General features: G+C 30.2%; 1 protein-coding gene across 1 annotated transcript in view; it reads left to right on the top strand.

Moving 5' to 3' along the window:
• Window positions 1-12,412, top strand: part of LOC124365815 (serine/threonine-protein kinase tousled-like 2) — a 204,104-nt gene extending 191,692 nt beyond the window's left edge. Inside the window, 2 exon segments of the mRNA XM_046821852.1 lie at window positions 2,318-2,425; window positions 4,527-12,412. Coding sequence (XP_046677808.1) covers window positions 2,318-2,425; window positions 4,527-4,742 — 324 coding nt within the window. The 3' untranslated portion in view covers window positions 4,743-12,412.
• The last annotated feature ends 4,615 nt before the right edge of the window (window positions 12,413-17,027 follow it).

The raw sequence follows: 17,027 nt of genomic DNA, 5'->3' as shown, positions 1-17,027 counted from the left end.
GGTTCCTACAGCACAAGTAGTCAAAAATAAATTTTATGTTAAATAAACATTCATATTGCAGTTTTAGTTGTTTGGTTAGCCACATTCACTTGTCACTGCAAAAATGCAGCAGTAATTAATAAGTGTACATTGTTTATACAAATATGGGGGGGGGGGGGAGTCTACTAAATTATAGCTAAGCAATATTGGTTTGACAAAATATTTATCATACAAACATTTTTTGAACCATTGTATATACTGGAAGAACTATATTTAAAATATTGATATCTTTCTGTAGTGTAAAAGATATCTTAGAAAGGTTTAAAATTTTAGTTCATTTATAGATAGCTCTTGGAGAAAGAATGGTAGAACGGCTTTAAAAACAAAATCATGCTTTTAAAAGAGGGATGGTGAATAGTTAAAGAGTCGGCTGTAGTGGAAGCCTCTTGGATTATTGCCCTATAAGAATAATGTTGAACTTCAATTAATTTTACGACCTTATTTTTAGCGTAGAATCATTTTATTTTTAATATTTTAAATATTACTTTTAAATATTTTAGTTTTACATCTTTTCAATTCTAGTAAAGAACAACTTTAAGAAAAAATAAAAGAAACGTTTTGATGTGTATTCATCATACCTTAAAAATAAAACGTCTCTTATAACGCTATGATCAAGAATAAGAACGTGAAAGTGTGCATGAGGTTTAACATTGTTCTTATGGGAAAACTCAAAATCGTTTCTCTACAGCCGGTTTTTAAAGTCAGGGTCTTGGATGTTGTACTGTAACAGACAGATCTGGATGTTATTTGTACTTTATGTGACATTTCTATTAAATGTTGTCAGTATGTTACAATATTAATGTAAATAATGTACTTTTATAATATTATCTATCAGTAAGAACTTTTGAGTGAATAACAATTCTTCACATCAGACATGTTTAAATATTTCTCTGATGAGTAAAAAAAGAAATAATAGAAATTTGTACGAGAGATTTAACAAATTATTTTTCATGTTTTAATTTGTAGCATACAGATGATTATAACGCTTTTGTGTTTAATTTTAATAACTTATGAAATGAACTAAGGAGTAATTTAGATATTTTAGTGGAAGTTTTATTTCTGACACATTATCTCTGTAACTTTGGGAGTCTATGTGGAGGTCTACATGAAAATATTTCTACATTATTGTTCATTATTTTGCTAAAGGTCACAAAGTGTAATTTAATTATCAGTTATGTTTAAAATATGATCTAATATCTCCAGACACATCTTCACTTCCAAATAATGGACGTAAGTTCGCAGTTCTCGTACTACTGTATTCTGGGATTACTAATAGTAAAGTCCGAGTTGAATGTGAAAGATGTAAGATCAGAAAGAATTGATAATTATCAATTTCTAAGTAACAATTGACTTTCCACATACCCTGACATTCTCAGTACATATACCACTTAATTCGTGTTGTGTTTTGTGTACAGGACTGTGTAAAGGACATATGTCTCATCTTGTCTTAAAATATTCAACACACACTATAGAGCATTACATGTGTTATTAAATACTTTTACAGTCAATATTACGTAAAATGAATTTTCAAACGTATAAAAATTGTATTAAAACAGCAGTTTCAGACAAAATAGCTAATAGCTACTGTTGTTGCTATTTGGAGTTGGCTAGGTTGCACTCATGTTTACGTTTTATTATTTTTGATTGCAGTTTATTACGAACATTGTCAAAATTACTATTATTTAAAATTGTTTCAAATTGAATTAATCAGGACATTTCAAGAAAGAGTGTGAAAGCTAGAATAGAATTCAACATTTTATATACAATAGTTTATGTACCTGAGATAAGTTCAATCATCGGTACTGGGTTTTCATAATTTTATAAACCTGAATTCAGCCAGTATTCAAATAATTTGCACAGAAACAGTTGAATAAGTAAAAAATAAATAGGCAAAGTTGGGACTACTTAGTCCTTTTTTACACTTAACTTGATTATACATTTCAGTACAAACCATTCGTAATCTTCAAAACAAAAATAAAATCAAATAAAATAAAATCAACAGCATTTCGAGAATAAAATGAATAGTTGCTATGTATTCTAAAACTAAATATATACTATTGAAATTAAAAAATTCTATTATTATTATTATTCAGATTGCTTAATTTGACTCACACATTCATTCTAAGGTTAAGGGGTTTAGTAAGAGTTGTCTGGGACAATATTTGACGTGAAAACTGTAATTGTGTAGCATCTCACTAAAAGTGCAGAGGTAGTTTGTCAGAGAAACAGTCCGGCCAGGTGATTATGTTTTGTGACAATGTTGTGATGTATGTGACAGCCGTTTGGACACAACCAATCACAAGCCACCATCCTGGAAGAGAACACGATTCTGAAGGCGACGGAAGTGCAGTTTGCCAACAAACCCACAGTCAGCAGTGAAGCCAAGGTCAGTTGATTGCCCTTTCAGTTGATTTCAACATTTATTTCTCGGTTATATTACATCTAGGTAGGAAATGAAAATTAATCTAGTTATCTGATTGAATCAGCCTTTCTATAAACTGATTGAGCAACTATCATGGAATGGTTCCGTGGTGGCTCAAAAACCACCACGTCAAGGAATTTCTTGATCATTGCATGTAGTTTGTAACTTTTGAATTTTTGGCAAATAAGAAATGAGAGACACATGGAAGATAGCTATTTCACATTCTATTGCCTTTTATTCTATGTTTAGATCTTTGACCTACAATAGCTATATAGCATGAGCTGTAATTTGAATAAGTAAAAGCAGCATTGGTGTATGAATGCCAAATTTCTTGGTTTTTTTTTTTGTAGTTGTGTTCTGTGAGATTGGCCATTTTACTTAAGCCTAAGAAAGTTTTCCATAATTTCTGCTGCTAGTGATAATTGATTTAAGAATTCAATTCTAATTTATTTATTACATAAATTCAATTAATTTGTTTTTATAAGTTGTTTAAAAGACTATTCCAAATTGAAGTCAATTTAGTAATTGAAAAATTTTCTCATAGAGAGTTAGATTCAAAATAAAAAATAAAAAGGTAATTCGCGAAAAATCCTTTTGCTTAAAATATAGAAAAGTGAGATTTTTTAAATAAAATTAACTATTACAACTACGGTTTTCCTAACATTCTAGGTGCTTAGAAATGTACTATATTTTGTGTGTGTTTCATTAGTTCTAAAACATACATCACCAAAATTTTGCGTTTAGACAGTTTAAATTAAATTCAGGAAGTCAAGTGCAGGAATAAGTAATGGGCCAAGGTTTTTTCTTAGCTAATTTCAAAATGTTTTTGTTATTAATATTGTATTAATTAACTAGTTAAACTTTACTCACTTGAATCTTAAACAACCAGTTGTCTTTTATTTAGGCTTAGTACTTTATGGGATAAAGTGTTTTAAGTCTCATTCCAGATGCATGGAATAAAAAATTAAATACAAAATGCTATGTTGAATGCTGAATAGACATTTTTATTACTTTCTGTCTATTCAGCATTCAACATAGCATTTTGTATTTAATTTTTAATTCTTGATTTTTTAAAATTTTTAATAAGTAATAACTTATTTTTATTACTTTCTAAGTTCAAAACAGCATTTGTAGTCATTACGTAATATTAAGCCACTGGTATGGATATTAGTGAAATATATTTTAAGGTTGAGGTTTTGGGCTGAACAGGACGTGAAAAGTTGATAAAACATGCCTGATTACTGGTTGATTCTATCGTTTGTTATATGAAAGTAGACAATTACTTGGACACAGTGGAGGTTTACTTGACTGTGTGGAAAATATCCCCATGTTTGGATAATTTATACAAAGCAGTCAAAGAACAAGTCAAATTGTTATTGACAATTCCAGCATTTCCAAAATAAATAGCATATCTAGAATATTAGTAACATTTCTTTAATTTGCAAATAACTATTTTTTTTTATAGTGAATAACTAAATTTGTGTATTATATATAATTCATGCTGCCTTAACTTTGTTTTTGGTTTATTAATTTTGAAGTATAATAAGATGAAATAATTTATTAATAGTAAACACAGTTTTTTTTAAAAAGAATTTTAATGTAGTTTGAGGAGAAACATTTATAAACAAGTGTTTTTGTAGTTCATGATCTGCTTTTTCACAATTCTATCCCAAAGTTTTAAAAATCCCAATCAGTTACAAAATTGTAGTCTCATTCTCGTTAAGGTTTTACAGATATGAGCGTGGTACTTTTTAGTAGTGATATTTAAAATAACTTTATCAACGTTTTAGTTCCATAGTTATCGCCATTGAGATTATTGTGTAATTGTAATGTATATAAATCATCTGAAATAATGCAAATTATGGTAAAATGTGCTTGTGAAAAATTAGCTTTAAATAGCAGTATTTGCTCAACACACCAGAAATCTCATTGTATCAAAGTTTCTCATGTATTATAAAAACTCATGGTGTCTAAGTGAAATTAATAAACAGTGTTCACTATAAATCTTTGATTACAAGTAAATTAGTCATGAAACAGTTTTTACCAAAAGGGTTGTTTGTTGCAGAGTTTCATCAGGAGCTGTCTGGCGTACCGGAAGGAGGATCGGATCGACGTGATGGCACTGGCCCGGCACGACTATCTGCAGCCTCCGGTACCCAAGCACGGCCGCCAGTCTAGCACTCAGCAGCAGGTGGCGGCGCAGCAACAGCAGGCGGCACAGCAGCAGGCGTCCTTCAGCAGCGGGATGTTCAGTGGCATGAACGCCTCGTCCTCGTCGTAACAGCGACGCTCCGCGCGACCGCGACACAACACGTCGTAACCGTCGGTTGTAATCTAGTCACCGCCACGCCGTCGCCCGCTGCCCCGCCGCCTATTGTTCCTACGTTTTTCCAGAGACAGTGCGACCGAACGGAGTGAAGTGCGCGTAAGCAGACGCACGTGTGACCCGCGCGGAGTGAGTGTGAGTGACTTTTATAAACGATGCTGTGATAACTGGTCGACCCCGGTCGCTACTTAATTTCACATACCTTGCAGGAGGACTTTTGTTTGTAGCAGTAATAAAGTGAATACAGAACTTGTAAATTTTGTTATCCAACAAATTTGGGCTGAACTGAGATGTGGATTTATTTTTTATTGTAGACTTTGCAAGTTAAAATTTTATTCATCACCATTAATTAATTATCTGTATGTCAGTCGTGAGGAGAACCTCTTCCTAGTACTCGGTACATAGTTGATATCATTGATCTTGACTATTTATTGTTATTTTAATATTGCCACCTTTTTTCAGGCATGATTTGTTTTTTTTAATAATTTTTGTGTATAGTCATGCTTTTAACTATATGGAAATAAACGTTTAGTTGGTTATTTATTTTGTTTTCTTTGCTAATCCTTTTGGTTTGAATTGCTATGACTGTCCAATTTGTTAATATTTGACTGCACACAATCTTTTTAATCTTATTAATATTAATAAACAGTTCTTAATCATTATGAAAAGATATAATGATTGTTGTTTTAATGATTTTCATTCACACATTGCTTTTAATTGTAATTTCAGTTTACATAATGGTCATAATAGAAGTTTGTTTTATTCAAGCATATTAATTTGCGTATGTAGTGTGCTTAAATAATGTTTTTGTAAATGATTTAAAATTGATAGTATGATAAACTAAACATGTAGTTGGATCAACTTAGTTAGTCTAAAATTAGTTTTGTGTATATTAACATCAAATTCTATATCTGTTACGACAGAGTCATGTGAGAAACAAATATGCATATTTTAAGTAACTGGATTAATTTGTGAATCAATTGAAAAGAGAAAGATTACTATAAATATGCCAACAATATATCTTGAAAAGAATTCACAACAAAATTTAAAGAAGAAAGACTAGTCATAAAGATACATCATTGTATATTTGTTGTTCTTTATAAAGTATTGTCATGTTATTGTGTATTCAAATCTTTTGTAACACTGATTTGGCTCAATTATGTAGATCATAATTTGCCATAACACGTAATTTTGTTTGACAAAAGTGTTAAACTCTTGAGACGAATGTTACAATTAACATCATTTACGTTCCTAAAAGGTTGTGTTTTTTTGTCAATCCGTAAGAATTCCACAATAAAAAGTATCTTTCACAAGATATGAAATCTAAGTGAACAAATTTACCAGCCTAATGTGTTTAACTTGACTGCTCTAATTAAATAACCAAGAAGTGAGAAACGGAGAATGTAATGGATTTATTTTATAACAGTAATCTTGCGCCAATACAGATCTTGATGATATGTAAATAAAGATGATTGACTATTGATTAATAAGGAATACTTTATTGCCGAAACCACATGCGGATGTATCACGAAAGAAAACATTTTTTTCATCTCAGATATTTATGTCTACTACAGAATAAATAAGTACATATTTGTTTAAATATGGATTTACTTACCTGTTTATATTGTAAAATGATTTAGTTTTAGTGAAAATCAAGTAAATATCACAATACCAAAACATCTCAGTTTGTCATTGTTTACAATTATTGTTTTGTCAACAGAAGTGTACTGATTTTTTACTAAATTGTGCATATATATGTGTGTAAATAAAAAAATACAATAAATAAATGTAAAACAAACAAATAGATTTTAAATAATCGTTAAGTTTGAGTAAAATATTGGAACCCATATTAATCACTAAATTACGATTATTCGAGTGGGATTTTAATGTAAGGCATTTAAATTAATAAAGTATTGTTGTTGACAACTGAACTAATTTTCTGATTGTAGAATTAATTTTTAATTTTTATTGCTCTAGCACTGAACACAACTATTTTTGTTTCATTCTCATTTTCTGTTAGTTGATATTTCAAATACGATACCATATTGTTGTGTTAGTTCTTGAGGGATAAGATTGAAAGAACGGTTAAGAATCTTCTTATGATGAATAAAATTTTAATATGTTGAGACAGCATGAGGTTGTACAGTGCCGTATATATATACGTAATATGTATTACGATACATATATGTGAAGTATGCATTTTATAAGTATGTGAAAGGTGTGTGAAATTAAGCAGAAGAGGAATTTTCGGGCCAAGTTCCTTGAGTGACACTCGTCGAGTGCGTTACTGTTGTAAATATTGTTGCCTAGTATAAGCACGTACGCAGCTGTTAATCTGTTTTTTATTGTCTAGGTTGGTACATCTGTTAATGTTACGTTTAGGTGTTGAATGCAATCTCCTTTATGGAAAACGATCATTATATATCTAGGGTCCATTTTTTTGTTTTCTCGATTGTTATGTATCTAGATGTAATATAATATAAATAATCGATAAGGCATGATAAAAATGTTGGTTTTTATTTATTCAACCTAAAAATATTTTTAGATCCGTAACAGACCAGGTTTGCACATTGATCTTGATTGTATTCAAGTAAAAATGTTACAAGTACTATTAAGATCTTGCAATAGTGTTTGGGACACTGATAATGATTGGATGTATAAACCGTGTATAAAAAGTATTGTATTATTTATTTTCACTATTTGATAAATGTTTTAAACAGCCTCTCAGAACATAGTTTATGACTTTTGTTTTTAATTGTCATCATAAATCCAAAATAAGACGTTTTATTGTAAACAATCCTAAATTTATTATTTTGGAAATATTGGTTTGTTGTTTCCTAATTTTGAAATAATGATTTTTTTTATAGAGAACCTGATACTAATAATACATTTTTCATAGTTTGAACCTATATTATTTATGATTTATTTATAAGTAAATTTATAAATATAAACATTTTGAAGTAAACCTATTAAAACTTTTTTCTTTCCAAAACCCCTTTCTTCTGTTTTTTTTGCTCTGAAAATTCATTTTCCCTTACAATTAAATGTAAAAGATTTTGTTTATATATTTTTGATTACACAGAGTAAAATTACAAAGTGTAACCCAATTTTAATGCCTCTACACAGCTCTTCAGACCTATTGACAATGCATTACAGAAACACTAATCATTTAAAATAAGTTTGTAAAAAAAACACATTCATAATTATTTAAACGTTTATAAATTTATGTAAGCAATTTTAATTTGTTTCAATTGCAGCAAATTAAATTTCTTACTGTCCACAATGTGAGTTGACAACAAAAAAGGACATGAAATCAACAATTTTTAGCTGCCTGCATTATAAATTCACAACATCTAAAAAGTAATGCACATTAAAATCTCATACATAAAAAAGTAAAATTAAACGAATTTCATAGATTGTTTGGGAACTTGTTTTAGTACAGGATATAAAATTGACATCCAGATGTCGTCAAAACAGTTGAGTATTTTTCCATTGTGTGAGCCTGTAAAAATGTTGTGGAACTGGGAGATATCTAGCAGTCCTTTAGTCCTATTAATACTAGTACTTTAGATTTTTTGGAAATATTTTGAAATTCAGCTAAAATTCTGAGATATATTATTTTTTATTTCAAGACCTGAAAATGCTCACAAAGCCCTAAACTTGAAAATGGTGAGAAGAATATTCACCACCAGTATTACAATAGCTATTAAAGTTACATTAATTTCAATAGCAAAAATCGTTTTTATTCATTTATTTTTGTAACGTTTTTAATGTTATTTATTTTAGTACCATTTAGTGAATCTGTCCTTCGATCTATGTTTTCTAATTTTTAGAGTCTAAAATGCATGGAAGATATTAATTGTAAAACATTTTTATTATCCTGCAGAATATAATTAACCTTTACTCTATCTATTGGATAAAAATAATTTAGTTTGTCTTGATTCCAAAATAAATTGTGAATTTTTTATTTACATGAAACATTCCTTTAATTCCAACAAATATTACCTTTGTAGCTCTAGATTTTATATTCAATGATTGGTTGTCATATTTAACAATAACAAGTCTTTGAACTGGAATCTTTCTTTTTTCCTTGTACATTTAGATAATTAGAAAATTAATATTGGGATTTATTGATTTTTTAAAGTAAGCATTCCTTCTCTCCAAGTATCAACGAAAGTTACGATGTTCAAGACCTAAAGAATAAAGTCCTTTTAGAAGTAGAGTTAATAATAAAGAAGTGAAACACTATGCAACAAAAAAAGTTTCCTTGATAGATGAAGTCTTGTTTGGTAATGAAAATATAAAATGAAAATTAATTTACATTAATTTAAAAAAATGTTCAAATCTAGTAGGTTTCTATGAGGGTTTTTGAAGGTTTCTGGGAATTGAAGTAGAGGTTAGAAGAGTTCTGTTCCAATCATTTTGTGTATTGCATGTTTCTCATTCACTTGCCATTTACATTAATACATTACAGTTTTTAAGGTAGTCTTTGTCAAGTGACAATCCATTAAGTTATTAACAATTTTGTATTTTTGCGTTCACAAACATTATTTTTGATAGGAAATTATGAAAGTTTTATACAAGACCTCTAGTGTAGAGCGACTGTCTTGCATCTGGTAAATGTTCAGTAAAAAGGAGTTCATTAATAGTAGCGCGTAATCATCAGAACAGCTAATAGACATAAAATGTATTATAAATTATGTTCTAGAATGTATTGTTCTGATTTCCTTTTTTTATTCGTGCAAACTAAGGCTTGCCCAGTTCAGTATACTTCCATAAATTCGTTGTTGCTAATAATGACCATAAAACTATTCAAATGACGGTTTTTGGTATTTGGTAATATCGGTTGGTTGTGGGTAATATCAAGAAAGAAGCAATCGGTGACGATGTAAGCCAACCTTAGAAGTGCGATTGCAACAATCGAAGTTACTTCAACTCGGTCATGGTTGTTTTGTAGTGAATGTGATATACATATCGGTGCAAAATAATGTTGACCGGATCGAAGATAAAATTTCAATAAAACAAACTTTTGTAAAATGAATTAATATTAAAAATTAATTTTTAAGGCTTACGCAATAAGTATCATCAAGGTTTTTTGGTTTTATTCAATTGATAATTTAATTCAAATTTAAGAATAATCATTCTGTTTGATAACTGTTATCAATATGAATTTAAAAACATCCGAATATGGAGCAAGACACAAACTGTTCTGAAACCAAATATAAATTGCGAAGAAATTGTGAACCAGAAATATTTTGATACTGTTATGATCAATCGTTTAGAGAATTTAAACCTATCCGTTAAAAAAAAATATCTGGATTCAAGAACCAATAATGCAAGAGAAAAATTTGTTTATCAGGTGTTCCAGGCACAACTAAAACTATGGTCGATGCTATAATAAATTAAAGCCTTTGGATGCCACCTAACATTCCAGAACACTGTCTTTGAAAGTCGGACAATCTGATGTTCTAGAACATTGGGTGCTGAATTTAAATACATGTGAGTCTCAGTCTAGAAACCAGCAAGGCCTTACTGAATGTTCCGGTCTAGTGAAAGAAAGTATCAGAACTAATTTTTTCTAAAGAACAAAGAGCAACAAATGGATCAATACAATAGTAGTCAATAAATATCAATTTACAAGTAGAATTTTGAAAAACATTGAGTCTGTTCTTTAACATTTTAACTTGAACTATCGTATTAGAAGTTTATACAGATCTGAAAATATAAAATAAAAAACTAGTTTTTTATATATTACTTTTTAAAATAGTTTTATAATAAAAAAAACTTCACGCCTACTTTATTGTGATTTTTATAAATTTTTCACTTTTTAAAAACTATCCTACTTTTTAAACAATATTATAGTTATAAACGATAACAACCCTTTATACAAGAAATAAAAAGCTCACTGTTCTGTGTGGATCACAAATTGTTATACATAACTAATTTATAAACTGTTATCGCTTATTAATTTATAGTAATATATTATAGACCTGATTAATATGTCAAGATTTGTTTTTGCTTTCTATATTTATTTTGGGATGTTAGATATTGAAAATTGTTCATTTTGGGCCATTTTTATGATTTTTGCATGTTTACTTGAAAAAGTAGATTATTCGAATAGCTTGTTTTATAATTTATTATTGTTGAATCATTTGAATCAAACCAGTAAATTAACAGATGTACCAAGTCTGTCACTAGTCTTTCTGTCATCTAAACAATTTTTGAAAGCCTGTAACTGAATTTTGTAAAATTGCATCAATAATCCTGCGTTGTTATTGTAGACTTGTAAGTAAGTTACTCTTACGAATGTTTTTTGGGCCAGTCATTGTTAAGAAAACGCTAAGTTCTTTGTAATTATTAATTTCTTAATTAATTTTGATTTTGTCCTGGCCATAATGCTGCTGTAATATAAAATATGGTAATGTCATAAATACAATTTTGGTGACCTAATTTGTTCTGAATGAAGTAGGTATTCTAATGACTCAAAAATAATGTTCTTTGTGTTTTCTTACCAATATTTTTAATATTGTTGAAACTCTCCTGTATACTAATAGTAGTTTTAGAAGGTAAACAAATTTGTTTCCCGATTTCATTAGTAAAATTGCTTGAAGCAAACAATATGTAAATCAAATTACACTGTTAAATTTACTGATATAGTTGTGTACATTTACACTTTTTGTAATAGGAAATGTGTTAATTAATTTATAATTTCATCATCATATGTTCATTGGCCTGATTATTGTAAAACATTTAAAATCTAACATTTTAAGTGCTGTGCATTAAAATTTTGAGAAATTTGAATTAGGCCTAGAAATTTATTTGAATAAAATTGTTTTTTTTCATAGTACATTATGTAACTTGAACAGATAAGTTAATTTAACAGACTATTTTACAAAAATGTGAATTGTAAATAGTTACAATTTAATTATCAGATATGTAAGCAGATGATTCAGGTTTTTGAAATCTAAATTAATATTGATCATTCATGAGAAAAAAATGTCATACGTTTTAAATGAAAAATCAAGTTATGGTCTTCTTTTATTAATTTTCAATTACTGTTGAAAATAAAGTAATGGTAACAAGTTTTATAATTGATCCAGTTTTTCAGAATTGAGTAACGACTCAAAAACTGTTTCAACCCCAACTCAGAGTAACCAGATGGTTATATTTTACCATATTTATTACACAATTTAGATATAGAAAGTGGAATTGTCAGATCTGAGTTACTCTGGGTCCTCCTAGCTTCCATAATATAAATATATATCTCTGTGCTTCGATATTATTCATAAATATATATACTAATTGTAAAAACACAGACATTCAATCCGTGCGTGTAAGGACCGCAAGTGAGGTGGTTATTTTTTTTTAAAGGGGATATTTTGAACCGACCGATTGCGCTGCGGTATTTGTGAAGTTGTTATGTACATTATTATTATTATTGTTTCTTGTAAGGACTACTTTTTTAAACATTGTATTATTTATTTTGTAAGGCGGCGAAAGTGTTGAGTGGACCGAGGCATCGTCGAGTTAGAACTAGTTGAAAATATGGTTTTAATAATAATTACTATTATTATTATTGATTATACATAAAATGATTTCTCTGCTGGGAGAAATACAAACCGAAAGGTGCTGTTGTTTCGTTATTTCATCACCTATCCTCCTACTAAATATAAACACATGAAACAAACGTTTCTTTTTATGTAGGTTGTATAAAATCTTAGTTATTAGTCGTTTTGTCTACTAACTTATTAGATTTCATACAAATCAGATAGTTGAAGTAAAAGTACTAACAATTGATGACTGTAAGTCTGCCATGGCCGTGGTCACGTTTGACTGAAGTGATGGTCAAACATCGGCAAATGAAAGTACAATAGGTATTGGAAAATGAGTGAGTAAACAATCAATTAGTATATCAAGTTTGAAGTTTTTCATTATTCAAAATGTCTTGAAAGTAAGATTTTGCAAGAATAAATGAAGTAATCTACAGATTTCTCACAAAAGAGCTCCAGGAAATTGATATACAACATTTTAATAAAATGAAAAAGTTAATTTAATGTGTTATACATGACTTTAAAGGTAATATCAAGATTTGTTTTAGAATTTAGTATATTTTAGTGTTGTCCCATTAGTCGCACGGCACATCCAAATGATATTCTACCTTTTCCTAAATCTGAGATAATGGTTAAATATCTGATTTTTGATCCACAGTACTATATTCCTGGAAAATAATGTATAATTTACTTAATTCATAAAAGTATCTTATAAAAGAGTATTGATATTTATGAACATAACTATACATGACAGAATACATAATTGATGAACTCTGTTTATTATTTGTTTAATATAATAATATTGCAAAACAGTAGAGTTTATGTGATTCCTATTTGTTGGGTTAACTCTATCCAAATTTTTTACTACAAGAGTTGCTGTAAATGAGTTGCCAAGCGAGTCTCATTTTTCAAAAGGTGGGCATTATATGTGTTAAAGTTTTATTATAACTATGAATTGAAAGTTTAAAGGAATTTAGGACATTTGCAGTGGCAAAAATCCTGTCATTCTCTAAAACTGTTATATTTAATTAACATAAGATAGCTATGAAGTTTTATCTTTAAAGCAACAATAATTGTTATTTGGAGTTCATTTATGAAACTTAACAGCTTGTTTAGGAGTAAGTTTTTCAATATTGTATTACATGTATGACCATTGGCTTGGGTCTGGTTATTTTTCACCACAGTTTTTGATAAGTGTGGACTCTTATTTCAGTTCTGTATAAAATTAAGTAGGAGAAAATGGAGTTCTTGGAGGGAGGCTATACAAACGTAAATTACTGGGACAAGATGACCAGTGGTGGATTGATAAAATATTTCATCCACCAATCTCGTATAAAAGTAGGGTTATTAAACAAATGTTAGTAACTGTGATCAATGATCTTATTATAAGTCTTTTCCTGTGTCCATCCTTTCCTAAGTGAGATGTGTTACCATTATCCCCGTAATGGTATTGTTTGTATCTAGGACTATATTGTTTTGCTGAATTTATTTGTATGGTTTTTTTTACAAAGACAGTCTTGTACAGTTTAGATATATTTTTTATTCAAAAAAGTTAGTTTTAGTCTCTTACAATTTTTATTATTTTATCTATATTTTCCACTAAGTCATTTTCACTATTGGTGTTGCAAACAAGGCCAATTGTCTATTTGTGCATCAGATATTTCCATGGTACAATATATACTATAAATATAATTATAAAATACTCCAGGATGGGCAACATGCAACAACCCATGGTAACTGTCTACTGCAAGCAAATTCAGTACGGTGCAAACCATACAGAGGGCCAAGGAAGTGCTGACATCTAGCAGAAAATGTCAGAACTACTTGCACAACGGGCAGTTATCAAAGAAATGCTTCTTGACAACAGAAATAACAGGAACAATATAATGCATAATATTATGTCAGTAGCACATTTTTACACTATCACTATGAACGTAATATTAAATCATAAACCGTCAAGGGACTAAACATGTAATATGTAGCAGTAGATACAAGTTTAGAAACGTTTTAATGTGTGTGTGTGTTTTTTTGGTGAAACATCCTTTTTATTCTGTTTTGATGCTGATTTTAATGCTACGTTTAAAGGCTAAAGGGCATAAATACTAAAGAATAGGTTTATTTCTCCTAAGTTATAAATATACAATGTATATATGTACATTTCCATGACCATGTCTATTACAAGCAAATGTGTCTAATGACAATAAATAATTCTATTCTTTTCAATAAATGTATGGTATTTGAACATTTCAATTTGATAAACATAGGGCTGAAACGTGCCGGATTGACGTTTGTTGTGTTCGGTATTGATATTGTTATGTTACATGACTGAAGCCTAGCTCACATTCTAATGAATGACAAAATATAAGCTTGTAACAGTTCATTAGTGGATTAACATTCTTTTAAATAACTATATTGTTCTCAAGATAGTCACTAAAATTTTTTATTTCAATGAACACGAACCTTCCACATAGCTTTTGTTTTAAAGCTCACCATATCCCTTGGATTTTTTGGAATGCCAGGTACAGTAGGATCTCATTAGTCCGGCTCAATATCGGGATTAGTAGGGCCGGATTGCCAAAAATGCCAGATTAGTGAGGGGTATATTATAAAATGGAGCATTATAACAATAAAACGGTATTTAATTCCTTACGAAAGCTATTGACAATGATCATGGCTAAAACAAGAATAGTAATTACAACAATACTTTAAAAACAATAAATACGTTAGTTGTAAATAAAAGCCACTGAAATGTAAACAAAATTTAAATCAATGTGTGAGAGTTAATTATACTACTACACATACAAAACAGTCATTACTCACATTACTGTACATTTGCTTCGACAACAGTGAAACAGATTTTAATGTTTTCTGATTCTTTCAATCAAAGGAAAGTTTTAAGACATTTTCTTGGAGTCTGTTCTGTGTTAGAATGTTGGATGCGGAAGCCTCATTTTCCACTGCCTAAGTGATTGCAGTGGTGAAGGCACAGAGCCATGTTCATGTTTACTGTGTGTGTAGCGGCCGGGGTAGAACTGTCTCCTTCCTCCTCCCCTCCCTCCTTGTCACTGTTGGTTAGTACATCTCTGATGATCTTATCTTCTGTCATGATTTGACCCTGCTCGTCGTCTGTCCCTTCTAGCCAGGCATTTACATCAGCTTTTGTTAGATCATCAGGTTCGTCCACTAGTTGTTTGATCATTGCTTCTCTCAACTCATTTAATTCAACATCTGTGTCATTTTGTGATTCGGCCTTCTTTTTATAAGTCTGTAATAAATGTAGAGAAGGCCACAGCTTTGCCCATGAACAAACAATTGTTTTTGTAGGAAGTTTTTCCCACGCGTTTGCCAAGTTAAAAATGACATCTTTCAGGTTAGTTTCCTTCAAAGCTCTACCGACACTCTTCTCTTTTGATAAAACATTGTACAATAGGCTCTTCTTATAACTGCTTTTTACAGTTTGAATGACATTTTGGCCCACAGTTTGTAGTAACGGAGTTACATTCGGGGGCAAAAATACAGTGAAAATTTTATCTTTAGATTTTAGTTCTTCTTCATCAGGATGTCCTGGAAAATAGTTAAGCAACAAAAGAGCTATCTATTTGAGGCAATTTCTGTGTCTTCAAAAATTGTTTTACCAACGAAACAAATGTTTCATGAAACCATTCTTAAGAAAAAGTTTTTGTCTTCCATCCCTTACTTTGATTGGTGGAAGAAACCAGCAAATTCACATTCTTGAAAGCTCTGGGATTTTTGATTTTCCAATGACAAGCATTTCCAACTTATGAGTGCCACTAGTATTAGAACAAGGCATAAAAGTTATTCTATCTTTTGCCAATTTGCGACCCGTGGCACTATTTTCCGCCTTATGAACAAAGGTTTTTTTTTGGCAAAAGACGACAGAACAAATCACTCTCGTCTGCATTGTATACCTGATCTGGGGCCAAACCCATTTCTTCAAAAGTTAAAAAAAATTTTTGAACAAAAAGCTCAACAGCCTCTACATTAATTGAGAGTTTTTCTCCAGTTTAAGTTAGCAATGGGATTCCAATTTGAATTTATACAGCACTGGCACGGAAATTGTGCTTTTACGAAATTTTGTTGTAAAACATTACTGTCTTTTCCATGAGAATGTCACCTGAAATTGGTGTGTGCCGGTTTCTTTCTTTTATTAACCAACTATAAACTGCATGTTTTACTAGTGGAAACTCACCTGCTTTTTTTTCATATGCTGGAAGAAGGTTCATTACCCCTGTTGAAGAATGATTCAGTTTGCTCCTTTTTCTTCTTTATGTCAGAAATGTTGCACGGCCAACACTATATTCCTTAGACAAATGAGCCAACTTCTCACCTTTTTTCAAATGTTTTAAAATGGCATACTTTTTATCTAATGTCAGTGTGACATGCCAACGTTTTTGTGATATTGCACTGTACTTGACTTTACTCGCTACTCGTCTTCACTAAGCTCACTCGTGACAGACTCACTGTGTACAACTACTGTTGACAGACGTTAACAAACCACTGTTGTTATGCAGATTGCAATGCGTGCATCATGCTATGCAGATAGCTGAGACTTGAAAACTACTGATGACTCATCGGCACCGTCACAGTGCCGGATTACTGGACGTGCCGGAGTACTGAACGGCTAGATTATAGAGACTGTACTGTACTTGCTTTCAAGCTACTTTCAATT

This window comes from Homalodisca vitripennis, chromosome 7 (genome assembly GCF_021130785.1).
Source record: "Homalodisca vitripennis isolate AUS2020 chromosome 7, UT_GWSS_2.1, whole genome shotgun sequence".
Taxonomy (NCBI): domain Eukaryota; kingdom Metazoa; phylum Arthropoda; class Insecta; order Hemiptera; family Cicadellidae; genus Homalodisca; species Homalodisca vitripennis.
Note: the sequence above shows the minus strand (reverse complement) of the source record. Positions and strands in the feature narration are given on the sequence as shown.